Source organism: Heptranchias perlo, chromosome 8 (assembly GCF_035084215.1).
Source record: "Heptranchias perlo isolate sHepPer1 chromosome 8, sHepPer1.hap1, whole genome shotgun sequence".
Classification (NCBI taxonomy): domain Eukaryota; kingdom Metazoa; phylum Chordata; class Chondrichthyes; order Hexanchiformes; family Hexanchidae; genus Heptranchias; species Heptranchias perlo.
The window spans coordinates 226,062-254,054 of record NC_090332.1 but is presented as its reverse complement, the minus strand read 5'-3'; the positions used below and the strand labels follow the sequence as shown (position 1 = coordinate 254,054).

General features: G+C 51.8%; 1 protein-coding gene across 1 annotated transcript; it reads left to right on the top strand.

The window, feature by feature from the left end:
- On the top strand, nt 1-27,993 carry LOC137324284 (GPN-loop GTPase 1-like). Its single transcript, XM_067988425.1, has 10 exons — nt 1-80; nt 5,463-5,541; nt 6,336-6,430; nt 9,276-9,321; nt 9,919-10,065; nt 16,820-16,902; nt 17,381-17,420; nt 24,512-24,608; nt 24,705-24,818; nt 27,527-27,993. The coding sequence occupies exons 1-10, from the start codon at nt 1-3 to the stop codon at nt 27,610-27,612; spliced, it is 867 nt and encodes a 288-aa protein (XP_067844526.1). The 3' UTR covers nt 27,613-27,993.

The window sequence follows — 27,993 nt, the reverse complement described above, 5'->3', positions numbered from 1 at the left end:
ATGTACCCAGGACTGATTCCTGGATCAGATCAGAAACTTCACGTCTGGGGTGGAGACAGGAATAGATCTATTCCTATCAGGTGAGTAAATGGTATATCAAAGAATAGAGTTATGTGGATAAGTAGAGAGATTAAACTAAACTGAAACTTTAAGGGAAGCATGAGATAAAGTGCGGGTAACAATACAAGGTAATCCTGAGGAATACAGAGAGTGTAGTCGGGAGGGGAAGGGAAATTAGAACGGCTAAAGGGGAATATGTAAAGACGAGCAAATAATTTCAAAAGAAATAGTGAGAGCTTTTATCAGCATGTTGGCTTGGGATGGATACAAGGCTTTGCGGGGCAGTGGGATTAGTTTGGGACGGGAGGGGACCTGAACCCCGGTGAGAGTCCGCACCTGCAGGAGAGGAGGGGCCTGGTATCTCCCTCTGGGTTCAGAAATAATTTGGGGGTTTACGTATACACATCTTTAAGGACAAGTTGATAATGATAGAGGATGGATGTTCTTTCTGATAAATTACTCATAATACGGTTCACAGCATTATAGATAGATATTCAGATTTATGAAGCATAGGATAACTATTATTGACAATAATTAAACATACACATTCGAGTTCACCAGAGAATCCACACACACAAACATAGAAAACTTTACAATACAGAAGGAGGCCATTCGGCCCATCATGTCTGTGCTGGTTGAAAAAGAGCTATCCAGCTTAATCCTACTTTCCAGCACTTGTTCCGTAGCCCTGTGGGTTACGGCACTTCGTGACTATCCAGGTATTTTTTAAATGAGTTGAGGGTTTCTGCCTCTACCACCCTTTCAGGCAGAGTTCCAGACGCCCACCACCCTTTCAGGCAGAGTTCCAGACGCCCACCACCCTTTCAGGCAGAGTTCCAGACGCCCACCACCCTCTGGGTGAAAACAAATTCCTTACCAGCCCTCTAATCCTTCTACCAATCACTTCAAATCTATGCCCCCTGGTTATCGACCTCTCTGCTAAGGAAAAAGGTCCTCCCTATCCACTCTATCTGGGCCCCTCATAATTTTGTACACCTCAATTAAATCACCCCTCAGCCTCCTCTGTTCCAAAGAGAACAACCCCAGCCTATCCAATCTTTCCTCACAGCTAAAATTCTCCAGTCCTGGCAACATCCTCATAAATCTCCTCTGTACCCTCTCTAGTGCAATCACATCCTTCCTGTAATGTGACCAGAACTGTGCGCAGTACTCAAGCTGTGGCCTAATCAGTGTTTTATACAGTTCCGGCATAACCTCCCTGCTCTTATATTCTATGCCTCGGCTAATAAAAGAAAGCATTCCATATGCCTTCTTAACCACCTTTTCTACCTGTCCTGCTACCTTCAGGGATCTGTGGACATGCACTCCAAGGTCTCTCACTTCCTCTACACCCTTCAGTATCCTCCCATTTATTGTGTATTCCCTTGCCTTGTCCCAAATGCATTACCTCCCACTTCTCTGGATTGAATTCCATTTGCCACTTTTCTGCCCACCTGACCAGTCATTGATATCTTCCTGCAGTTTACAGCTTTCCTCCTCACTATCAACCACACGGCCATTTTTTGTATCATCTGCAGACTTCTTAATCATGCCCCCACATTTAAATCCAAATCATTAGTGTATATCACAAAAAGCAAGGGACCTAGTACTGAGCCCTGCAGAACCCCACTGGAAACAGCCTTCCAGTCTCAAAACACCGTCAACCATTACCCTTTGTTTCCTGCCACTGAGCCAATTTTGGGTCCAACTTGCCACTCTCCCTTGGATTCCGTGGGCTTGTACTTTTTTGACCAGTCTGCCATGTGGGACCTTGTCAAAAGCCTTGCTAAAATCCATGTAGACTGCATCAAATGCACTACCCTCCTTGTTACCTCCTCAAAAAAATTCAATCTAGTTAGTCAGACATGACCTCTTAAATCCATGCTGACTGTCCTTGATTACTCTGTGCCTTTCTAAGTGACAGTGAAAGTGACAGTTTATCCTGTCCCTCAGAATTGATTCCAGTAATTTGCCCACCCTGAGGTTAGACTGACTGGCTGTAATTATTTGGTCTATCCCTCGCTCCCTTTTTAAACAACGGTACAACGTTAGCAGTCCTCCAATCCTCTGGCACCACACCTGTATCCAGGGAGGATTGGAAAATGATGGTCAGAGCCTCTGCTATTTCCTTCCTTTTAACAGCCTGTGATACATTTCATCCGGCCCTGGCGATTTATCTACTTTCAAAGATGCTAATCTCCTTAATACTTCCTCTCTCACTGTTTTTCCCATCCAATATTTCACACTCCTCCTTCGCTACAATGCCTACATCGTCCCCCTCTTTTGTGAGGCTCAGTTTTACAGGTTGATCAGACCTTAGTTCTGAGATATCTTCCCCCAGCATCCAGTCTCATACCCTTTATTTCAATCCTGTTATGTTTCAGCATTACCTAATCTTCCTTTCATGTCCCTTATCAGTGACTTCAGTGTTACATAATCTGATTGATCTGTCAATCAAATCTTTAGGCTGAAGACAGTTACAGATATTCATGAACTATCAAAGGCCTTTTAACCACCTGTGAGGATGTTGCTTTTCCATATCCATCGGCCGTATCCCCTTCACGTGCAACCATTTATCACCGCCTTTTCCTGCCGCCTTCATCTAACCAGCATAAAAAGTCATTTGTTCATGGGACGTGGGCGTCGCTGGCGAGGCCGGCATTTATTGCCCATCCCTAATTGCCCTTGAGAAGGTGGTGGTGAGCCGCCTTCTTGAACCGCTGCAGTCCATGTGGTGAAGGTTCTCCCACAGTGCTGTTAGGTAGGGAGTTCCAGGATTTTGACCCAGCGGCAATATATTTCCAAGTCAGGATGGTGTGTGACTTGGAGGGGAACGTGCAGGTGGTGTTGTTCCCATGCGCCTGCTGCCCTTGTCCTTCTAGGTGGTAGAGGTCGCGGGTTTGGGAGGTGCTGTCGAAGAAGCCTTGGCGAGTTGCTGCAGTGCATCCTGCGGATGGTACACACTACAGCCACTGTGGGCCGGTGGTGGAGGGAGTGAATGTTTAGGGTGGTGGATGGGGTGCCAATCAAGTGGGCTGCTTTGTCCTGGATGGTGTTGAGCTTCTTGAGTGTTGTTGGAGCTGCACTCTTCCAGGCAAGTGGAGAGTATTCCATCACACTCCTGACTTGTGCCTTGTAGATGGTGGAGAGGCCTTGGAGGGTCAGGAGGTGAGTCACTCGTTGCAGAATACCCAGCCTCTGACCTGCTCTCGTAGCCACAGTATTTATATGACTGGTCCAGTTAAGTTTCTGGTCAGTGGTGACCTCCAGGATGTTGATGGTGGGGGATTTGGCAATGGTAATGCCGTTGAATGTCAAGGGAGGTGGTTAGATTCTCTTGTTGGAGATGGTCATTGCCTGGCACTTATCTGGCGCGAATGTTACTTGCCACTTATCAGCCCAAGCCTGGATGTTGTCCAGGTCTTGCTGCATGCGGGCACGGACTGCTTCATTATCTGAGGGGTTGCGAATGGAACTGAACACTGTGTAATCATCAGCGAACTTCCCCACTTCTGGCCTTATGATGGTGGGAAGGTCATTGATGAAGCAGCTGAAGATGGTTGGGCCGAGGACACTGCCCTGAGGAACTCCTGCAGCAATGTCCTGGGGCTGAGATGTTTGGCCTCCAACAACCACGACCATCTTCCTTTGTGCTAGGTATGACTCCAGTCACTGGAGAGTTTCCCCTGATTCCCATTGACTTCAATTTTACTAGGGCTCCTTGGTGCCACACTCAGTCAAATGCTGCCTTGATGTCAAGGGCAGTCATTCTCACCTCACCTCTGGAATTCAGCTCTTTTGTCCATGCTTGGACCAAGGCTGTAATGAGGTCTGGAGCCGAGTGGTCCTGGCGGAATCCAAACTGAGCATCGGTGAGCAGGTTATTGGTGAGTAAGTGCCACTTGATAGCACTGTCGACGACACCTTCCATCACTTTGCTGATGATTGAGAGTAGACTGATGGGGTGGCAATTGGCCGGATTGGATTTGTCCTGCTTGTTGTAGCTGTACTGGAACAGCTTGACTAGGGGGTGCAGCTAGTTCTGGGGCACAAGTCTTCAGCACTACAGCTGGGATGTTGTCGGGGCCCATAGCCTTTGCTGTATCCAGTGCACTCGGCCATTTGTTGATATCACGTGGAGTGAATTGAATTGGCTGAAGACTGGCTTCTGTGATGGTGGGGAATATCGGGAGGAGGCAGAGATGGATCATCCACTCGGCAATTCTGGCTGAAGATGGTTGCAAACGCTTCAGCCTTGTCTTTTGCCACTCACGAGCTGGACGCCGCATCATTGAGGATGGGATGTTTACAGAGCCTCCTCCTCCCGTTGTTTAATTGTCCACCACCATTCACGACTGGATGTGGCAGGACTGCAGAGCTTTGATCTGATCCGTTGGTTGTGGAATCGCTTAGCTCTGTCTATAGCATGTTGCTTCCGCTGTTTAGCATGCATGTAGTCCTGAGTTGTAGCTTCACCAGGTTGGCACCTCATTTATAGGTACGCCTGGTGCTACTCCTGACATGCTCTTCTACTCACTTAACCAATGTTGATCCCCAGGCTTGTTGGTAATGGTAGAGTGAGGAATATGCCGGGACATGAGGTTACAGATTGTGCTGGAATACTAGTCTGCTGCTGTTGGCCCACAGCGCTTCATGGATGCCCAGTTTTGAGCTGCTCGATCTGTTCAGAATCCATCCCATTTAGCACGGTGATAGTGCCACACAACACGTTGGACGGTGTCCTCAGTGTGACGACGGGACTTCGTCTCCACGAGGACTGTGCGGTGGTCACTCCTACCAATACTGTCATGGACAGATGCATCTGCGACAGGTAGGTGGTGAGGACGAGGTCAAGTAGGTTTTTTCCTTGTGCTGGTTCGCTCACCACCTGCCACAGGTCCAGTCTGGCAGCTATGTCCTTCAGGGCTCGGTCAGTAGTGGTGCTACCGAGCCACTCTGGGTGATGGACGTTGAAGTCCCCCACCCAGAGTACATTCTCTGCCCTTGCTACCCTCTGCTTCCCCCACGTCCTGTGAAGTTGAAGAGAAATAATCTACAAGATGCCATGTTGTCTACACATCCAGTTCGTCCTGTAAACCCTCAAGAACTTGTTACGTTAGTTACAGGTCCCGTTTATATCAAAGGGATAATTAAACTGCCAGTGAGATCAGCTACAATTGAAAGGTTACTGGACACAGTTCACAGTTAATATACAGAAATTAATATGAAGAGGAATCAATAGGAGTGCCATCTGATGAGCCCTTTCCTGACAATGTGGGTGTTTTTTAAAAAAACAAACAGGATCCTGGGCTTCATAAATAGAGCCATAAAAGTATAAAAGACCGGAGAAGCTGGGATTGTTCTCCCTTGATTAATGAGTCGGTGTTCCCACTCTTTTCAAGGTTTGTTCTGATAGACACTCCTGGACAGATTGAAGTTTTCACCTGGTCAGCATCTGGAACCATTATCACAGAAGCTTTGGTAGGTGTTAAAACACAGAATGGAGCTCTCAAATCCAACAACAATCATCAGCTTATGTCCAATCAGTGGTTCCGCTTACTGACCACGCAATCCACCTACTCCTGCGGTAGCTGCCTTGGAGTGTGGGGGGGGGATCGTGGGGGAGGGGGGGGGGATCGTGGGGAGGGGGGGGGGGATCGTGGGGAGGGGGGGGGATCGTGGGGGAGGGGGGGGGGATCGTGGGGGAGGGGGGGGGGATCGTGGGGGAGGGGGGGGGGATCGTGGGGGAGGGGGGGGGGATCGTGGGGGAGGGGGGGGGATCGTGGGGGAGGGGGGGGGGATCGTGGGGGAGGGGGGGGGATCGTGGGGGAGGGGGGGGATCGTGGGGAGGGGGGGGATCGTGGGGGAGGGGGGGGGTCGTGGGGACGCGGAGAGGGGGCGGTCGTGGGGACGCGGAGGTGGCGGGGCTGGGGGGCGCGGTCGTGGGGACGCAGAGGGGGGCGGGGCTGGGGGGACGCGGGGGTGGGGAGGGGGACGAGGGGGCGGGGCGGGGCTGGGCGGACGCGGGGCTGGCGGGGGGGGAAGCGGGGAGGAGGCCCACTCTGGAATGAGCCTGTAATTGCGGAGATCCTCGGCAATTGAGGGTTGGATGTGGTGTGGGCTGGGCAGATGTAGTTGGAATGGGATGAGTGGGTGGGCCTGCTGGCGCTCGCTCTCTCCCCATAACCTGTGGTATGGAACCCCCACGGGGCTGTTGGTGCAGCCTGAACCTGAACCTGAAGTGTCTCCTGCATTTACACTGATCTTCCTCACAGGCCGCCACGTTCTCTACAGTCGTCATCTATGTGATGGACACATCACGCAGCACAAACCCGGTCACCTTCATGTCTAACATGCTGTACGCATGCAGGTAGGACCCCAGCATGTGTATTAGTGTAGGAACTGTTCATTGTGGACATCAGTGGTTTGGATATAGGGCTAGAGTGCCCAAATTTACAGATAATACTAAAATAGGAGACAGAGTGAATAATTGAGGACTAAAGGAATCTGGAAGGGGACGTTGAGAAGATGGGTAAAAAAGTGACAGTTGAAATTCAATGTCTGTCTGTCTAGTGTGAGGTGGGACATTTTAGTTAAAACAATAAAAGTTTTAATTTTACTTTGGGGGAGAGATTTGCATTTAGACAGTGCCTATCATGACATCCCAAAGCACTTTACAGCCGTTGAAGTACTTTTGAAGTGAAGTCTTTGTTGTAATGTGGGAAACACGGCAGCCAATTTGCGTACAGCAAGATCCCACAAACAGCAATGAGATTATGACCAGATAATGTGTTTAGGTGTTGAATGAGGGATAAATATTGGCCAGGACACTGGGGAGAACTCCCCTGCTCTTGGTGATGTGGGGGAGCAGAGGGGTTTTGGGGTTCAGGTTCACAACATTAAAAGCAGCTCCTCAAGTGGATAAGATCATAAAAAGCTATTGGAATCCAGGGATTTATAGAATATAAAAGTTGAGATGTAATGGTGAATCTATATAAACCATAGTAAGACCACAGTTGGAGTGCAGTTTTGGGCTCCACACCATAGGAAGGATGTTGAAGCAATAGAGAGGGTACAGAGCAGATTCACCAAGAAGCTGCCTGGTATGAGAAAATACCAATACTGAAAAATTGAGGTTGTTTTCATTAAAACAGGAGAGGTTAAGGGGTGATTTGATAAAGATGTTTAAAATTATGAAGGGCTAGGACAGTAGATAGAAAGTGTGTTTCCAGTGAGGGCTCTAGAATGAGGGGACATAGGTACAAGATTAAATGTAAGAGATTGAGGACAGAGCAGGAGAAGCTTTTTTACACAGGGTTGTGAGGCTGTGGGATTCACTGTGGAGTTAGTGATTGAAGCAGAGACCATGCCAGTTTTAAGAATAGGTTAGATAGATAGTTGAAGGAAAGAGGATAAGGGGTCGCCCGTTTAAGACAGAAATGAGGAGGAATTTCTTCTCCCAGAGGGTCGTGAATCTTTGGAATTCTTTACCCCAAAACGCTGTGGAGGCTGAGTCATTGAATACTTTTAAGGCTGAGTTAGACAAATTTTTGATCCGCAAGGGAGTCAAAGGATATGGGGAAAAGGCGGGAAAGTGGGGTTGAGGTAAAAATCAGATCAGCCATGATCTCATTGAATGGCGGAGCAGGCTCGAGGGGCCGAATGGCCTACTCCTGCTCCTATCTCTTGTGGTCTTATGGGATATGGGAACAGGGCGGAACATGGGATTAGGATACTGCTCGTATGGAGGATAAACACCAACATGGACTGGCTGGGTCGAGGGTCTGTTTCTGTGCTGTATTTTCTCTAGAATCCAGTAAAACATCGCTACCCACTTCCAACCACTCACAGAAACTGCCCATAACTTCTCCCTGTTTCCATTTAACCAGTTTTTAATCCAATTTTTTCCCCCTCCCTTAATTCCACACCTTAATCTTCTCCAATAGTCTCCTGCATGGTCCCTTGTCAAATGCTTTCTGAAAGTCCATGTAAACCACATCCACTGCATTTCCCCATCCACCACATCTGGAACCTCCTTGAAGAACTCGGCAGGTTTCTCAAATACAATCTTCCATTCTGAAATCCGTGTTAGCTGCTTCTAATTGTTTTCTCTCTAAACATTTAGTCATTTCACCTTTAATTATATTCCAAATTTTCCCTCCCACAGATGTTAAACTAACTGACCTGTAATTACCCGGATTGGATCTCTCTCCCTTTCTGAAACTGGATATTACATTGGTCACTTTCCACACACCCACTCTCAATAGAATCCTGAAATAGATTTTCTGGGGCCTCAGCTATTTCTTCCATTTCCCACAGGATCCTTGGATCTATCCCATCAGGTCCCAGCACTTTGTCCTCCTGTAGCTTAACTGACCTCTCCAATTCTTTCCTTTTATTCATTATAGTCTCTCTCATCTCACTTCAGGATTTACGTCCTCCCCAATATCCTGAAGTGAAAAACTTGTTAAATATCCCACCAATTTCCGCTTATCCTCCACTAACTGGCTGTCCTATCCTCTCCTCTCAGGAGTCCCACCTCACATTTCACAATTCCTTTATACATTTGTACAATACCTAACCATTCTTTTTTAATATTTGTCTCTTCTGATACTCTTACCTTATTTTCTCATACTCTTATTCTACATACCTGTAGGTCCTATATACCCTCTTTTTTCAATTTAATTTGCTTCTAACCTCTCTTTATCCACGGCATTCTGAAACTTGAAGTAGTCTAATTTTTTAATGGTATATATTAACCAACTTTGCAGTCTCCTTTTGAACAATATCTCATTGTTGCCCTACAATCCCGTGTACCCATTTCTCTTTCTACCTCACCTGTCAGCTCATTTATCGTCTTTCTAAAATCTGCCCTAATCCAATCTGGTGCCCTTGTTTTTGTACTAACTTTCTTCTTTCTATTTGGAAATCCTGCACATTTTAGGATTTCCATTCCCTCTCTCCCTGTCCCAATCAATGAGCGGGAGAATTCAAATCTCCAACAATAATTGTTATTCCTACACATCTCTCTGATCTGTCGACAGATTTCCCTCCCACAGTTCGGGGGTCAGTAGAACAACTCCACTAATGTAACAATCTGATCTCTACTCATATTGACTCAGTGTAAACCCCTTCAGTGAATGGGTTGAGTTGTACAGTTCCTGGGTCTACGATGAGTCCGAGTTAGACAGTAATATCACTCTCTCCCCTTTCAGTATCCTCTACAAGACCAGACTACCCTTCATTGTCGTCATGAATAAGGTAAGAATTGGTGCAACCAAGTTGGGGCAATGCAGGGGTTCACACACTGACCTTCCACCTCTGGAACCTGCATTCAGATGCATCCTAGACAGGGGATTAAGGTCTGTTCTGCTGGCTGTAAAGGACCAGCATGAACTCAGTCTGACAGAGTCTCAATCCAGTTAAAAAGGCACCAAGTTGGCAAAAGTCACTGGGAGGCCACGAGGTGGCTGATGTGGTAAATAGGAAATATCCAACTGTACAGTAGGGAATCACTCTCGCAAGGATGGGGCTCAGGCACATTCAGGGGCAGTGTAGAGGGAGCTTTACTCTGTATCTAACCTGTGCTGTACCTGCCCAGGAAGTGTTTGATTGGACAGTGTAGAGGGAGCTTTACTCTGTATCTAACCTGTGCTGTACCTGCCCAGGAAGTGTTTGATGGGCCACTTGAGAGAGAGTAGTGGGTAGGTGGGATTTGAGGGGTATGGTGAGAAGGTGGGGTTGGGGAGATGGTGCGGCTGCGGATTAAGGTATGAACAATTGGTTTGTAATACATGGCAGCCTCCTCTACCCACTCGCTGTAGTAAAGTACCTTTGTTGCTGTGGGTGTGATTGTAGATTGATATCGTGGATCACAGCTTTGCCGTGGAGTGGATGAAGGATTTTGAAACTTTTCAGGACGCACTGAACCAGGAGACGACGTTTGTCAGTAATCTGACCCGTTCCATGAGCCTTGTCCTGGATGAATTCTACAGCAATCTGCGGGTGAGTTCAATGCTGTATATCTGCACATTCTCTGTCTGCCTCTAGTCCATCTCTTACCCACCTCCGCCTTCCTCATCTCCCCAGTTTTCACTCCTTCTGTCTAATGATCTGTGCTGGATTAGAGGAGGAGCCTACCCCGGTCCGTTTCTTTTTTTCCTCCATTTCCCCCCCCCCCCCCCCCCAACCCCGGTCTTTGATGCAGACATTGGGTGAGAAGAGGATGGGAGTCCGCACTGATGCCCCTCTACCCCCATGGTTGGATATCATAACGAGACTGGCCATCTCGGGTTACACATGAAGACCCGAGACTAATATCCTCGCAGGGGGGTTTGCTACTGCTGATGGGGAGGTTAAACTAGAGTGGCAGGGGAATGGGAACCTGAGCGGGGAGTCAGAACAGAGTAAAGTTGAAAGCAGCAAGAGAGGGGAAGACCCAGGGGAAATTTACAGTACAAATAGTTGTTCAAGAACAAGTGAAAGGGAAAAGTGTAGAGCAGCAGAGAATGTACTTTGGCACTACAGATAACGTGAAAACTAGAAGGCGTAAGGCGATTAACCCAGCATCAAAGCTGAAGGTCAGGCTAGGGTGTGTGGCCCAACTAGAGTCATAGAGTTATACAGCACGGATAGAGGCCCTTCGGCCCATCGTGTCCGCGCCGGCCATCAGCCCTGTCTACTCTAATCCCATATTCCAGCATTTGGTCCGTAGCCTTGTATGCTATGGCATAAGTTCTATAAACAAACGCACGGAGTATAAGGAATAAATTAAATGAACTACAGGTTCAAATTCAAATTGGAGGGTATGACATGATAGCTATTACTGAGACATGGCTGCAGGATGGTCAGGATTGGGAACTAAATATACCAGGTTATAAGGTCTACAGGAGAGATAGAGAAAACATAAGAACATAAGAAATAGGAGCAGGAGTAGGCCAATCGGCCCCTCGAGCCTGCTCCGCCATTCAATAAGATCATGGCTGATCTGATCCTAACCTCAAATCTAAATTCATGTCCAATTTCCTGCCCGCTCCCCATAACCCCTAATTCCCTTTACTTCTAGGAAACTGTCTATTTCTGTTTTAAATTTATTTAATGATGTAGCTTCCACAGCTTCCTGGGGCAGCAAATTCCACAGACCTACCACCCTCTGAGTGAAGAAGTTTCTCCTCATCTCAGTTTTGAAAGAGCAGCCTCTTATTCTAAGATTATGCCCCCTAGCTCTAGTTTCACCCATCCTTGGGAACATCCTTACCGCATCCACCCGATCAAGCCCCTTCACAATCTTATATGTTTCAATAAGATCGCCTCTCATTCTTCTGAACTCCAATGAGTAGAGTCCCAATCTACTCAACCTCTCCTCATATGTCCACCCCCTCATCCCCGGGATTAACCGAGAGGGGGAGGAGTAGCCTTAGTGATTAGAGATGAAATCGCTTCAATGATAAAGGAGGATATAACGAGAGGTAAGCAGACAACAGAGACCTTATGGGTTGAATTGAGAAATAGGAAAGGACCTAAGACTATAGTGGGAGTTGTATATAGGACCCCTGGCAGCAGCTCTGAACTGCTACATTGTATAAATGCAGAGATTAGACAAGCGTGTAAGAAAGGCATAGTGGTCTTAATGGGGGACTTTAACCTTCACATAGATTGGGAAAAGCAGACTAGAAACTGTCAGAAAGGTAGTGAATTTCTTGAGCGTGTCCGGGATAGTTTTCTACAGCAGTATGTCCTGGAGACAACAAGGGGGCAAGCCGTACTAGATTGAGTAATGAGTAATGAGCCAGATTTAGTTTCTGCCTGCCTGTGTAATCGACACAATGTATATCCAGTGTACTGGGACGTGCTGTTCTCCGTGACTGGCCTGTTTGAATAACAACGACACCTTTTGATTGGTGTGATGCTGTCCCAACATAGTATAAGATATGCGATTTGAGAACCTTTTCACTCATTCATCTGACGAAGGAGATAATCTCCGAAAGCTTGTGATTTTAAAATAAATTTGTTGGACTATAACCTGGTGTTGTAAGATTCCTTAGATTTAGTTAACACCTTAACTGTGCGTGAACATCTATCCAATAGTGATCATAACATGATCGAGTTCAATGGAGTGTTTGAAAGGGAAAAAAGAGAATCAACTGCTAAGATTCTAGACTTGGGTAAGGCCGACTTCAATGGGATGAGACACAGACTGTCCACAGTAAACTGGGCAAATCTGTTAATGGGTAAAACGACTGATGATCAGTGGGAAATGTTTAAAGAAACATTTAACGTGATACAGAATCGGTTCATACTCCTGAGGGGCAAGAACTCTACTTGCCAAAAAAAACAGCCATGGACAACTAAAGAGGTAAGGGACAGTATAAGACATAAGGAAAGGGCATACAAAAAGGCAAAAAATGGCACAGATCCTGGCGAATGGGAAAGATACAAAGATCAACAAAGGGTCACAAAACATAATAAAAGCTACAAAAAGAGAGTATGAAAAGAAACTTGCAAGGGATATCAAAACCAATACAAAGAACTTTTATAGTTACATTAGGAAAAAGAGGATGGTCAGGAGTAGTGTTGGCCCCTTGAAAACTGAAAGTGGGGATATTGTCATTGCCAATGGGGAAATGGCAGACATGTTGAATAATTACTTTGCCTCAGTATTTACAGTAGAAAAAGAGGATAGCATGCCAGAAATCCCTAGAAAATTAATATTGAATCGGGGACAGGGACACGATAAAATTAACATAAGTAAAACAACAGTAATGAAGAAAATAATAGCACTAAGGAGTGACAAATCCCCAGGACCAGATGATTTCCATCCCAGGGTTTTAAAGGAAGTAGGTGAGCACATTGCAGATGCCCTAACTATAATCTTACAAAGTTCTCTAGATTCAGGAACTGTCCCTCTAGATTGGAAAATTGTACATGTCACTGCTTTTTAAGAGAGGAGAGAGAGGGAAACCAGGGAATTATAGACCAGTTAGCCTAACATCTGTTGTGGGGAAAATGCTGGAGTCTATAATTAAGGATAGGGTGACTGAACACCTCGAGAATTTTCAGTTAATCAGAGAGCCAGCATGGATTTGTGAAAGGTAGGTCGTGCCTGACAAACCTGATTGAATTTTTTGAAGAGGTGACTAAAGTAGTGGACAGGGGAATGTCAATGGATGTTATTTATATGGACTTCCAGAAGGCATTTAATCAAGTCCCACATAAGAGACTGTAGCTAAGATAGAAGCCCATGGAATGGAGGGAAAAGTACAGACTTGGTTAGGAAGTTGGCTGAGCGAAAGGCGACAGAGTAGGGATAATGGGTAGGTACTCACATTGGCAGGATGTGACTGGTGGAGTCCCACAGGGATCTGTCTTGGGGCCTCAATTATTCACAATATTTATTAACGACTTAGATGAAGGCATAGAAAGTCTCATATCTAAGTTTGCCGATGACACAAAGATTGGTGGCATTGTAAGCAGTGTAGATGAAAACATAAAATTACAAAGGGATATTGATAGATTAGGTGAATGGGCAAAACTGTGGCAAATGTGAGGTCATCCACTTGGGATCAAAAAAGGAAAGAACAGGGTACTTTCTAAATGGTAAAAAGTTAAAAACTGGATGTCCAAAGGGAACTAGGGGTTCAGGTACATGGATCGTTGAAGTGTCATGAACAGGTGCAGCAAATAATCAATAAGGCTAATGGAATGCTGGCCTTTATATCTAGAGGACTGGAGTACAAGGGGGCAGAAGTTATGCTGCAGCTATACAAAACCCTGGTTAGACCAGGGTGGGGGACTTCAATGTCCATCACCAAGAGTGGCTCGGTAGCACCATTACTGACCGAGCTGGCCGAGTCCTGAAGGACATAGCTGCCAGACTGGGCCTGCGGCAGGTGGTGAGCGAACCAACACGAGGGAAAAACTTACTTGACCTTGTCCTCACCGATCGACCTGTCGCAAATGCATCTGTCCATGACAGTATTGGTAGGAGTGACCACCACACAGTCCTCATGGAGATGAAGTCCCGTCTTCGCACTGAGGACACCATCCAACGTGTTGTGTGGCACTACCATCGTGCTAAATGGGATAGATTCAGAACAGATCTAGCAGCTCAAAACTGGGCATCCATGAGGCATTGTGGGCCATCAGCAGCAGCAGAATTGTATTCCAGCACAATCTGTAACCTCATGGCCCGGCATATTCCTCACTCTACCATTACCAATAAGCCAGGAGATCAACCCTGGTTCAATGAGGAGTGTAGGAGAGCATGCCAGGAGCAGCACCAGGCGTACCTAAAAATGAGGTGCCAACCTGGTGAAGCTACAACTACATGCGTGCTAAACAGCGGAAGCAACATGCTATAGACAGAGCTAAGCGATTCCACAACCAACAGATCAGATCAAAGCTCTGCAGTCATAGAGTCATAGAGTCCTGCCACATCCAGTCGTAAACAACTAACGGGAGGAGGAGGCTCTGCAAACATCCCCATCCTCAATGATGGCAGAGTCTAGCACGTGAGTGCAAAAGACAAGGCTAAAGTGTTGCAACCATCTCCAGCCAGAAGTGCTGAGTGGATGATCCATCTCTGCCTCCTCCCGATATCCCCACCATTGCAGAAGCCAGTCTTCAGCCAATTCGATTCACTCCACGTGATATCAAGAAACGGCTGAGTGCACTGGATACAGCAACGGCTATGGGCCCCGACAACATCCCAGCTGTAGTGCTGAAGTCTTGTGCTCCAGAACTAGCAGCGCCTCTAGCCAAGCTGTTCCAGTACAGCTACAACACTGGCATCTACCCGACAATGTGGAAAATTGCCCAGGTATGTCCTGTCCACAAAAAGCAGGACAAATCCAATCCGGCCAATTGCCGCCCCATCAGTCTACTCTCAATCATCAGCAAAGTGATGGAAGGTGTCATCGACAGTGCTATCAAGCGGCACTTACTCACCAATAACCTGCTCACCGATGCTCAGTTTGGGTTCCGCCAGGACCACTCTGCTCCAGACCTCATTACAGCCTTGGTCCAAACATGGACAAAAGAGCTGAATTCCAGAGGTGAGGTGAGAGTGACTGCCCTTGACATCAAGGCAGCATTTGACCGAGTGTGGCACCAAGGAGCCCTAGTAAAATTGAAGTCAATGGGAATCAGGGGGAAAACTCTCCAGTGGCTGGAGTCATACCTAGCGCAAAGGAAGATGGTAGTGGTTGTTGGAGGCCAATCATCTCGGCCCCAGGACATTGCTGCAGGAGTTCCTCAAGGCAGTGTCCTTGGCCCAACCATCTTCAGCTGCTTCATCAATGACCTTCCCCCCCATCATAAGGTCAGAAATGGGGATGTTCGCTGATGATTGCACAGTGTTCAGTTCCATTTGCAACCCCTCAAATAATGAAGCAGTCCGAGCCCGCATGCAGCAAGACAAATGCTAGGCAATGACCATCTCCAACAAGAGAGAGTCTAACCACCTCCCCTTGACATTCAACGGCATTACCATCGCCGAATCCCCCACCATCAACATCCTGGGGGTCACCATTGACCAGAAACTTAACTGGACCAGCCATATAAATACTGTGGCTACGAGAGCAGGTCAGAGGCTGTGTATTCTGCGGCGAGTAACTCACCTCCTGACTCCCCAAAGCCTTTCCACCATCTACAAGGCACAAGTCAGGTGTGTGATGGAATACTCTCCACTTGCTTGGATGAGTGCAGCTCCAACAACACTCAAGAAGCTCGACACCATCCAAGATAAAGCAGCCCGCTTGATTGGCACCCCATCCACCACCCTAAATATTCACTCCCTTCACCGGTGCACAGTGGCTGCAGTGTGTACCATCCACAGGATGCACTGCAGCAACTCGCCAAGGCTTCTTCGACAGCACCTCCCAAACCCGCGACCTCTACCACCTAGAAGGCACATGGGAACAACACCACCTGCACGTTCCCCTCCAAGTCACACACCATCCCGACTTGGAAATATATCGCCATTCCTTCATTGTCGCTGGGTCAAAATCCTGGAACTCGCTACCTAACAGCACTGTGGGAGAACCGTCACCACACGGACTGCAGCGGTTCAAGAAGGCGGCTCACCACCACCTTCTCAAGGGCAATTAGGGATGGGCAATAAATGCTGGCCTCGCCAGCGACGCCCACATCCCATGAACGAATAAAAAAAGACCACACTTGGAGTACTGAGAGCAGTTCTGGGCACTGCACCTTCGGAAGGACACATTGGTCTTGGAGGGAGTGCAGCGTAGGTTTACTAGAATGATACCCGGACTTCAAGGGTTAAGTTACGAGGAGAGATTACACAAATTGGTGTTGTATTCTCTGGAGTTTAGAAGGCTAAGGGGTGATCTGATGGAAGTTTATAAGATATTAAGGGGAACGGATAGGGTGGATAGAGAGAAACTATTTTCGCTGGTTGGGGATTCTAGGAGTAGGAGGCACAGTCTAAAAATTAGAGCCAGACTTTTCAGGAGCGAGACTAGAAAACATTTCTACACACAAAGGGTGGTAGAAGTTTGGAACTCTCTTCCACAAATGGCAATTGATACTAGCTCAATTGCTAATTTTAAATCTGAGATAGATAGCTTTTTGCCAACCAACGAGGGGCTAAATGGCCTACTCCTGTTCCTATGTTCCTATGACCCAGGCAGTGGTTGGGGACCTGTGCCCCTGTCGGGTTCGGGAGTGGGTGGGGGCTGGGCCACCAGGCTTGGCCTCGGAGGTTGGGACTTTCTCTAACCATTGTTGTTTCCATCAGGTGGTTGGTGTATCGGCGGTGACAGGGACCGGGATGGACGACTTAGTCCAGCACATCACTGAGGCAGCGGTGGAGTATGAAACGTAAGCTTCTCGACTTTGCTGAGTAACGTTTGGGGTAACGATGCGAGTGGGCAGGGGGACAGTGGGTACGACTCCGGGCCCTGGTACCGCCACACCCAGAGTACTGGGTACTACTCCGGGCCCTGGTACCTCCACACCCAGAGTACTGGGTACGACTCCGGGCCCTGGTACCTCCACACCCAGAGTACTGGGTAGTTAGAGCGTGTCGGGGTGCGTGTTACGGGGTGTGGGGGGTTGGGCTGTTATGATGTTAGGGAGTGTTGGAGTGGGGGGTTGGGCTGCTACGATGTTGGGGAGTGGGGGGTTGGGCTGCTACGATAGGGAGTGTTGGAGTGGGGGGTTGGGCTGCTACGATGTTGGGGAGTGGGGGGTTGGGCTGCTACGATAGGGAGTGTTGGAGTGGGGGGTTGGGCTGCTACGATGTTACTGGGAGTGGCCGGTCACACTGGTTAATTAAACTCTGCCGGTCTCCCCACAGTGAGTATCGACCACATTACGAGAGGCTGCAACAGGAACTGGTGAGTGAAGCATTCACACTGGGGCGGCGGGGGGATTGGTTCCATTCACAATTTGAGGCCTGTGCCATGAGGGTTACATTCTCTGAGTTCTCTCCTTCTGCCTTGTCAGCCTGTGGATCCTGCTCTCTCTTCTCCCCCCAGCCCGCCCTCTCTGTCTGTGTCTTAGTTAGTTAAACATGATTTTCCTTTAACAAATCCGTGCTGGCTTTCCTTCATTAATCCACACATGTAAAAGTGACTATTAATTTTGTCCCGGATTATCATTTCTAAAAGTTTCCCCACCACCGAGGTTAAACTGACTGGCCTGTAGTTGCTGGGTTTATCCTTTTTTTTTAATTCATTCATGGAATGTGGGAGTCACTGGCAAGGCCAGCATTTATTGCCCATCCCAAATTGCCCTTGAGAAGGTGGTGGTGAGCCGCCTTGAACCGCTGCAGTCCGTGTGGTGAAGGTTCTCCCACAGTGCTGTTAGGAAGGGAGTTCCAGGATTTTGACCCAGCGACGATGAAGGAACGGTGATATATTTACAAGTCGGGATGGTGTGTGACTTGGAGGGGAACGTGCAGGTGGTGGTGTTCCCATGTGCCTGCTGCCCTTGACCTTCTAGGTGGTAGAGGTCGCGGGTTTGGGAGGTGCTGTCGAAGAAGCCTTGGCGAGTTGCTGCAGTGCCTCCTGTGGATGGTACACACTGCAGCCACTGTGCGCCGGTGGTGAAGGGAGTGAATGTTTAGGGTGGTGGATGGGGTGCCAATCAGGCGGGATGCTTTGTCCTGGATGGTGTCGAGCTTCTTGAGTGTTGTTGGAGCTGCACTCATCCAGGCAAGTGGAGGGTATTCCATCACACTCCTGACTTGTGCCTTGTAGATGGTGGAAGGGCTTTGGGGAGTTAGGTTAGTCACTTGCTGCAGAATACCCAGCCTCTGACCTGCTCCTGTAGCCACAGTATTTATATGGCTGGTCCAGTTAAGTTTCTGGTCAATGGTGACCCCCAGGATGTTGATGGTGGGGGATTCAGCGATGGTAATGCCGTTGAATGTAAAGAGGAGGTGATTAGACTCTCTCTTATTGGAGATGGTCATTGCCTGGCACTTATCTGGCTCATAAGTGGCACTTACTTGCCACTTATGAGCCCAAACCTGGATGTTGTCCAGGTCTTGCTGCATGCGGGCTCGGACTGCTTCATTATCTGAGGGATTGCGAATGGAACTGAACACTGCAATCATCAGCGAACATCCCCATTTCTGACCTTATGATGGAGGGAAGGTCATTGATGAAGCAGCTGAAGATGGTTGGGCCAAGGACACTGCCCTGAGGAACTCCTGCAGCAATGTCCTGGGGCTGAGATGATTGGCCTCCAACAACCACTGCCATCTTCCTTTGTGCTGGGTATGACTCCAGCCACTGGAGAGTTTTCCCCCTGATTCCCATTGACTTCAATTTTACTAGGGCTCCTTGGTGCCACACTCAGTCAAATGCTGCCTTGATGTCAAGGGCAGTCACTCTCACCTCACCTCTAGAATTCAGCTTTTTTGTCCATGTTTAGACCAAGGCTGTAATGAGGTCTGGAGCCGAGTGGTCCTGGCGGAACCCAAACTGAGCATCGGTGAGCAGATTATTGGTGAGTAAGTGCTGCTTGATAGCACTGTTGACGACACCTTCATCACTTTGCTGATGATTGAGAGTAGACTGATGGGGCGGTAATCGGCTGGATTGGATTTGTCTTGCTTTTTGTGGACAGGACATACCTGGGCAATTTTCCATGTTGTCGAGTAGATGCCAGTGTTATAGCTGTACTGGAACGGTTTGGCTGGAGGCGCGGCTAGTTCTGGAGCACAAGTCTTCAGCACTACAGCCGGGATGTTGTCTGGGCCCATAGCCTTTTTTGTATCCAGTGCACTTAGCCGTTTGTTGATATCACATGGAGGGAATCGAATTGGCTGAAAATTGGCTTCTGTGATGGTGGGGATATCGGGAGGAGGCCGAGATGGATCCTTACACCCTTTTTTGAACAAGGGTGTAACATTTGCAATTCTACAGTCCTCTGGCACCGCCCCCTTATCGAAGGATATCTGGAAGATTATGGCCAGTACCGCTGCAATTCCCACCCTTAATTCCCTCAGCAACCTGGGTGCATCCCATTTGGATGGTGACTTATCTCCTTTAAGTACAGCTAGCCTTTCTAGTACCTCTATCAATTTTTTTTAGCCTATCCAGTATCTCGACTAAATCTTTTACTGTGATTTTGGCAGCATCTTCTTCCTTGGTAAAGACAGATGCAAAGTACTCATTTAATACCTCGGCCATGCCCTCTGCCTCCAAGAGTAAATCTTCTTTTTGGTCCCTAATTGGTCCCACCCCCTCCTCTTACGACCCGTTTACTGTTTATATGCCCATAGAAGACTTTTGGAATCCCTTTTATGTTGGCCGCCAGTATATTCTCATACTCTTTGCCGCTCTTATTTCCTTTTTCACTTCCCCTCTGAATTTTCTATATTCAGCCTGGTTCTCACTTGTGTTATTAGCCTGACATCTGTCATACGCCCCCTTTTTCTGCATCATCTTACTCTCTCTGTCTTGCATCATCCAGGGAGGTCTAGCTTTAGTTGCCCTACCTTTTTCCCCCTCCTGGGAATGTACCTAGACTGTATCCGAACCATCTCCTCTTTAAAGGCCGCCCACTGTTCAATTACAGTTTTGCCTGCCAATCTTTGATTCCAATTTACCTGGGCCAGATCCGTTCTCATCCCACTGAAATTGGCCCTCCTCCAATTGAGTGTTTTTATCTAGATTGCTCCTCCTTTTTTATAACTAATCTAAACCTTATACTATGATCGCTTTCCCTAAATGCTCCCCCACTGACACTTGCTCCACTTGGCCCACCTCATTCCCCAGAACCAAGTCCAACAATGCCTCCTTCCTCGTTGGGCTGGAAATGTACTGATCAAGAAAGTTCTCCTGAACGCACTTCAAAAATTCCTCCCCCTCTTTGCCCCTTATATTGTTATCCCATTCTATATTAGGATAGTTGAAGACCCCAGTTATCACTACTCTATAGCTTTTGCACCTCTCTGTAATCTCCCTGCATGTCCTTTAGGGAAGGAAGCCTGCCGCCTTTACCCGGTCTGGCCTATATGTGACTCCAGATCCACAGCAATGTGGTTGATTCTTAATTGCCCTCTGAAATGGCCTAGCAAGCCACTCAGTTGTAAAATCTCGCTAAAAAAAGTCATAAGAATAAAACCAAACGGACCACCCGGCATCGGACCACTAGGCACCGGACACGACCAAGGCAAACCAATCCCAGTCGACCCTGCAAAGTCCTCCTCACTAACATCTGGGGACTTGTGCCAAAATTGGGAGAGCTGTCCCACAGACCAGTCAAGCAACAGCCTGACGTAGCCATACTCACAGAATCATACCTTTCAGCCAACGTCCCAGACTCTTCCATCACCATCCCTGAGTATGTCCTGTCCCACCAGCGGGACAGACCTACCAGAGGTGGCGGTACAGTGATATACAGTCAGGAGGGAGTGGCCCTGGGAGTCCTCACCATTGACTCTGGACCCCATGAAATCTCATGGCATCAGGTCAAACATGGTCAAGGAAACCTCCTGATTACCACCTAACGCCCTCCCTCAGCTGATGAATCAGTCCTCCTTCATGTTGAACACCACTTGGAGCAAGCACTGAGGGTAGCAAGGGCAGAGAATGTACTCTGGGTGAGGGACTTCAATGTCCATCACCAAGAGTGTCTCGGTAGCACCATTACTGACCGAGCTGGCCGAGTCCTAAAGGACATAGCTGCCAGACTAGGCCTGCGGCAGGTGGTGAGCGAACCAACACGAGGGAAAAACTTACTTGACCTCGTCCTCACTAATCTACCTGTCGCAAATGCATCTGTCCATGACAGTATTGGTAGGAGTGACTACCGCACAGTCCTCGTGGAGGTGAAGTCCCGTCTTCACAATGAGGACACCATCCAACGTGTCGTGTGGCACTATCACCGTGCTAAATGGGATAGATTCAGAAGAGATCCAGCAGCTCAAAACTGGGCATCCATGAGGCGCTGTGGGCCATCAGCAGCAGCAGAATTGTATTCCAGCACAATCTGTAACCTCATGGCCCGGCATATTCCTCACTCTACTATTACCAACAAGCCAGGGGGGGATCAACCCTGGTTCAATGAGGAGTGTAGAAGAGCATGCCAGGAGCAGCACCAGGCGTACCTAAAAATGAGGTGCCAAACTGGTGAAGCTACAACTCAGGACTACATGCATGCTAAACAGCGGAAGCAACATGCTATAGACAGAGCTAAGCGATTCCACAACCAACGGATCAGATCAAAGCTCTGCAGTCCTGCCACATCCAGCCGTGAATGGTGGTGGACAATTAAACAACTAACGGGAGGAGGAGGCTCTGTAAACATCCCCATCCTCAATGATGGCGGAGTCCAGCACGTGAGTGCAAAAGACAAGGATGAAGCATTTGCAACCATCTTCAGCCAGAAGTGCCGAGTGGATGATCCATCTCAGCCTCCTCCCGATATCCCCACCATTACAGAAGCCAGTCTTCAGCCAATTCGATTCACTTCACGTGATACCAAGAAACGGCTGAGTGCACTGGATACAGCAAAGGCTATGGGCCCCCACAACATCCTGGCTGTAGTGCTGAAGACTTGTGCTCCAGAACTAGCTGCGCTTCTAGCCAAACCGTTCCAGTACAGCTACAACACTGGCATCTACCCGACAATGTGGAAAATTGCCCAGGTATGTCCTGTCCACAAAAAGCAGGACAAATCCAATCCGGCCAATTATCGCCCCATCAGTCTACTCTCAATCATCAGCAAAGTGATGGAAAGTGTCGTCGACAGTGCTATCAAGCGGCACTTACTCACCAATAACCTCCTCACCGATGCTCAGTTTGGGTTCCGCCAGGACCACTCAGCTCCAGACTTCATTTCAGCCTTGGTTCAAACATGGAGAAAAGAGCTGAATTCCAGAGGTGAGGTGAGAGTGACTGCCCTTGACATTAAGGCAGCATTTGACCGTGTGGCGCACCAAGGAGCCCTAGTAAAATTGAAGTCAATGGGAATCAGGGGGCAAACTCTCCAGTGGCTGGAGTCATACCCAGCACAAAGGAAGATGGTAGTGGTTGTTGGAGGCCAATCATCTCGGCCCCAGGACATTGCTGCAGGAGTTCCTCAAGGCAGTGTCACAAGCCCAACCATCTCCAGCTACTTAATCAATGACCTTCCCTCCATCATAAGGTCAGAAATGGGGATGTTCGCTGATTGCGCAATGTTCAGTTCCATTCGCAACCCCTCAAATAATGAAGCAGTCCGTGCCCGCATGCAGCAAGACCTGGATAACATCCAGGCTTGGGCTGATAAGTGGCAAGTAACATTCGCGCCAGATAAGTGCCAGGCGATGACCATCTCCAACAAGAGAGAGTCTAACCACCTCCCCTTGACGTTCAACGGCATTACCATCGCCGAATCCCCCACCATCAACATCCTGGGGGTCACCATTGACCAGAAACTTAACTGGACCAGCCATTTAAATACTGTGGCTGCAAGAGCAGGTCAGAGGCTGGGTATTCTGCGACGAGTGACTCACCACCTGACTCCCCAAAGCCTTTCCACCATCCACAAGGCACAAGTCAGGAGTGTGACGGAATACTCTCCACTTGCCTGGATGAGTGCAGCTCGACACCATCCAGGACAAGGCAGCCCGATTGATTGGCACCCCATTCACCACTGGCGCATTGTGGCTGCACTGCAGCAACTCTCCAAGGCTTCTTCGACAGCACCTCCCAAACCCGTGACCTCTACCGCCTAGAAAGACAAGGGAAGACGTGGGAACAAAACCACCTGCACGTTCCCCTCCAAGTCTCTCACCATCCCGACTTGAAAATATATCGCAGTTCCTTCATCGCTGGGTCAAAATCCTGGAACTCCCTTCCTAACAGCACTGTGGGAGAACCTTCACCACACGGACTGCAGCGCTTCAAAAAGGCGGCTCACCACCACCTTCTCAAGGGCAATTAAGGATGGGCAATAAATGCCGGCCTCGCCAGTGACGCCCACATCCATGAACGAATAATTTTTAAAAATTGCTCCCCTATCTCCTTTCCACCAGTTGGTGGCCTATAGAATACTCCCAGTAGTGTAATGGCACCTCTATTGTTTCTTAACTCTAACCAAATAGATTCTGTCCTTGACCCTCCAGGACATCATCTCTCTCCAGCACTGCAATATTCTCCTTAATCAATACTGCCACCCCCCTCCTTTCTTTCCTTTCCTTTCCTATCTTTCCTGAGCACCTTGTATCCAGGAATACTTAGTACCCAATCCTGCCCTTTTTTGAGCCAGGTCTCCGTTATCGTCACAACATCATATTCCCATGTGGCTAATTGCGCCTGCAGCTCACCAACCTTGTTTACCACACTTCGTGTGTTTACACACATGCACCGTAAACCTATCTTAGGCCTTCTTGTATTCTTAGTCTGATCCCATCTAATACCGTCCTATTACTTACTCTAGTGCTATCTTTCTTTCCCAGTCCTTTGTGCACCTTGTTTCTCCTTTCCAATGCTACATCCTGGTGCCCATCCCCTGCCACATTAGTTTAAACCCTCCCCCACAGCACTAGTGAGCCTTCCCGTGAGGACATTGGCCCCAGCTCTGAGGTGCAACCCGTCCGGCCTGTACAGGTCCCACTTCCCCAGAACCGGTCCCAATGCCCCAGGAATCTGAAGCCCTCCCTCCTGCACCATTCCTCCAGCCACGCATTAACCTGTCTTATCCTCCGATTCCTATACTCACTGGCGTGTGGCACTGGGAGTAATCCAGAGATTACCACCTTTTGAGGTCCAGTTTATTAATCTCTTTCCTAACTTCCTAAAATCTGCCTGCAGGACCTCATCCCTCTTATGTTGTTGGTACCGATATGGACCACGACCTCTGGCTGTACACCCTCCCCCCTCCAGAATGTTCTGCCTCTGTCGCTCTTGCTCTCCGTCCCTTCTCGCTCTTTGCTCCCCCGGGCCATGGCTGGACTGCATAATCTCTCGTTCGCTCCTGTGTGTTCCAGGCTGAGGCCGAGGTGAAGAAGCGGGAGGAGCAGCTGGAGCAGTTACGGACAGACATGGGGAGCGTCGCCGTGGATTCCAGCCACATTCGTGTCAGTGGTAAGTGGGACCTGTGTATCTGCACAGCAGGAACTCCCTGACCCCCTCCCTATACCCCAGCAGTTCAATGTTCTGTGACTGACCCTTTGTTCCAAGGGAATCCTGCCGGTGATGTGGAGCCCAGTTCCTCTGGCCTGATCCTGACCCGAGGAATTGCTGACGAGGAGGATGAGGAAGTCGAGTCAGACACCGACGACTTGGATCATCAAAGTAAGAGTCCCAGCCCGGGGAGGGCCGGGGGAGGGGGGGATCTCTCGGCCCGGGGAGGAGGGCCGCGGGCGGGGGGGAGGGGGGATCTCTCGGCCCGGGGAGGAGGGCCGCGGGCGGGGGGGAGGGGGGATCTCTCGGCCCGGGGAGGAGGGCCGCGGGCGGGGGGGAGGGGGGATCTCTCGGCCCGGGGAGGAGGGCCGCGGGCGGGGGGGAGGGGGGATCTCTCGGCCCGGGGAGGAGGGCCGGGGGGGAGGGGGGATCTCTCGGCCCGGGGAGGAGGGCCGCGGGCGGGGGGGAGGGGGGATCTCTCGGCCCGGGGAGGAGGGCCGCGGGCGGGGGGGAGGGGGGATCTCTCGGCCCGGGGAGGAGGGCCGCGGGAGGGGGGGAGGGGGGATCTCTCGGCCCGGGGAGGAGGGCCGCGGGAGGGGGGATCTCTCGGCCCGGGGAGGAGGGCCGCGGGCGGGGGGGAGGGGGGATCTCTCGGCCCGGGGGGGGGAGGGGGGATCTCTCGGCCCGGGGAGGGGGAGTGGGGCGGGGGGGATCTCTCGGCCCGGGGAGGGGGAGTGGGGCGGGGGGGATCTCTCGGCCCGGGGGGAGGGGGAGGGGGCCGGGGGGATCTCTCGGCCCGGGGGGAGGGGGAGGGGGCCGGGGGGATCTCTCGGCCCGGGGGGAGGGGGCCGGGGGGATCTCTCGGCCCGGGGGGAGGGGGCGGGGGGGATCTCTCGGCCCGGGGAGGGGGAGGGGGCGGGGGGGATCTCTCGGCCCGGGGAGGGGGCGGGGGGGATCTCTCGGCCCGGGGAGGGGGAGGGGGCGGGGGGATCTCTCGGCCCGGGGAGGGGGAGGGGGCGGGGGGGATCTCTCGGCCCGGGGGGAGGGGGAGGGGGCGGGGGGGGGGATCTCTCGGCCCGGGGGGAGGGGGAGGGGGCGGGGGGGATCTCTCGGCCCGGGGAGGGGGAGGGGGCGGGGGGGATCTCTCGGCCCGGGGAGGGGGTGGGGGGGATCTCTCGGCCCGGGGGGAGGGGGAGGGGGCGGGGGGGGGGGGGGGGATCTCTCGGCCCGGGGGGAGGGGGAGGGGGCCGGGGGGATCTCTCGGCCCGGGGGGAGGGGGAGGGGGCGGGGGGGATCTCTCGGCCCGGGGGGAGGGGGAGGGGGCGCGGGGGGGATCTCTCGGCCCGGGGGGTGGGGCAGGGGGGGCGGGGGGGATCTCTCGGCCCGGGGGGTGGGGCAGGGGGGGCGGGGGGATCTCTCGGCCCGGGGTCGGGGGCAGGGGGGGCGGGGGGGATCTCTCGGCCCGGGGTGGGGGGCAGGGGGGGCGGGGGGATCTCTCGGCCCGGGGTGGGGGGCAGGGGGGGCGGGGGGGATCTCTCGGCCCGGGGTGGGGGGCAGGGGGGGCGGGGGGATCTCTCGGCCCGGGGTGGGGGGCAGGGGGGGCGGGGGGGATCTCTCGGCCCGGGGTGGGGGGCAGGGGGGGCGGGGGGGATCTCTCGGCCCGGGGGGGGGGGCAGGGGGGGCGGGGGGGATCTCTCGGCCCGGGGGGTGGGGCAGGGGGGGCGGGGGGGGATCTCTCGGCCCGGGGGGTGGGGCAGGGGGGGCGGGGGGGGATCTCTCGGCCCGGGGGGTGGGGCAGGGGGGGCGGGGGGGGATCTCTCGGCCCGGGGGGTGGGGCAGGGGGGGCGGGGGGGGATCTCTCGGCCCGGGGGGTGGGGCAGGGGGGGCGGGGGGGATCTCTCGGCCCGGGGGGTGGGGCAGGGGGGGCGGGGGGGATCTCTCGGCCCGGGGGGTGGGGCAGGGGGGGCGGGGGGGATCTCTCGGCCCGGGGGGTGGGGCAGGGGGGGCGGGGGGGATCTCTCGGCCCGGGGGGTGGGGCAGGGGGGGCGGGGGGGATCTCTCGGCCCGGGGGGTGGGGCAGGGGGGGCGGGGGGGATCTCTCGGCCCGGGGGGTGGGGCAGGGGGGGCGGGGGGGATCTCTCGGCCCGGGGGGTGGGGCAGGGGGGGCGGGGGGGATCTCTCGGCCCGGGGGGTGGGGCAGGGGGGGCGGGGGGGATCTCTCGGCCCGGGGGGTGGGGCAGGGGGGGCGGGGGGGATCTCTCGGCCCGGGGGGTGGGGCAGGGGGGGCGGGGGGGATCTCTCGGCCCGGGGGGTGGGGCAGGGGGGGCGGGGGGGATCTCTCGGCCCGGGGGGTGCGGCAGGGGGGGCGGGGGGGATCTCTCGGCCCGGGGGGTGGGGCAGGGGGGGCGGGGGGGATCTCTCGGCCCGGGGGGTGGGGCAGGGGGGGCGGGGGGGATCTCTCGGCCCGGGGGGTGGGGCAGGGGGGGCGGGGGGGATCTCTCGGCCCGGGGGGTGGGGCAGGGGGGGCGGGGGGGATCTCTCGGCCCGGGGGGTGGGGCAGGGGGGGCGGGGGGGATCTCTCGGCCCGGGGGGTGGGGCAGGGGGGGCGGGGGGGATCTCTCGGCCCGGGGGGTGGGGCAGGGGGGGCGGGGGGGATCTCTCGGCCCGGGGGGTGGGGCAGGGGGGGCGGGGGGGATCTCTCGGCCCGGGGGGTGGGGCAGGGGGGGCGCCAAGTTGTTAAAAACCATGCCTTGTGTTGGCTGGGGGTTCGGGGGATCTGGAGGTCGGGGTTCTGGGATTGCCTGCGGGCTGTGGGTGTCTCTGCTGACTGCTCTGCCAGTCTGTCATGGTCAATCTGACTCTTTCCTTTCTTCGTACAGAGACGGAGGAGAGTAACGAGGAACCTGCCTTCAGAAGGTACCTGGAGCAGAGAAAATGCAGAAACCAAACTCCAGCCGATGAGTGAGGGGAGGCGAGCGATAGGACCAGGAGCGGAGGCAATGTCTGAGTACCTTCACCATGCAGCAATCCTCAGCTCTTCTGGAATCCTCTGGGCTCAGCAGTGTGACCCTGCGGGGAGCAGGATCGCGCCAAGGACGGAGGTGCTGACTCTTTGCCAACACTCGGCTCTTGGTGCTGTCTGGCTCAGGCTGCCTGGACCCTGCTCAGACCCACACTGGCAGGAGGTGATGTCATGTGCCCCTCGCGAACATCAGGCAATGAGGTGTCAGCAACAACCCTGATCCTATCCACCTCAAGATCTGAGTCTGCTCTTATCTGTAACTTCACAAATCATGGATTTTGACTGTTTATTTTAGAGATAAAGCTTGTTATTCAATTAAAACTC

Bases quoted from the DNA above. Each gene is read 5' to 3' on its own strand.
- LOC137324284 (XM_067988425.1), top strand. From the start codon at position 1: ATGTACCCAGGACTGATTCCTGGATCAGATCAGAAACTTCACGTCTGG. The intron at 81-5,462 runs GTGAGTAAATGG...ACTCTTTTCAAG, and splicing joins AATAGATCTATTCCTATCAG to GTTTGTTCTGATAGACACTC. The intron at 6,431-9,275 runs GTAGGACCCCAG...CTCCCCTTTCAG, and splicing joins AACATGCTGTACGCATGCAG to TATCCTCTACAAGACCAGAC.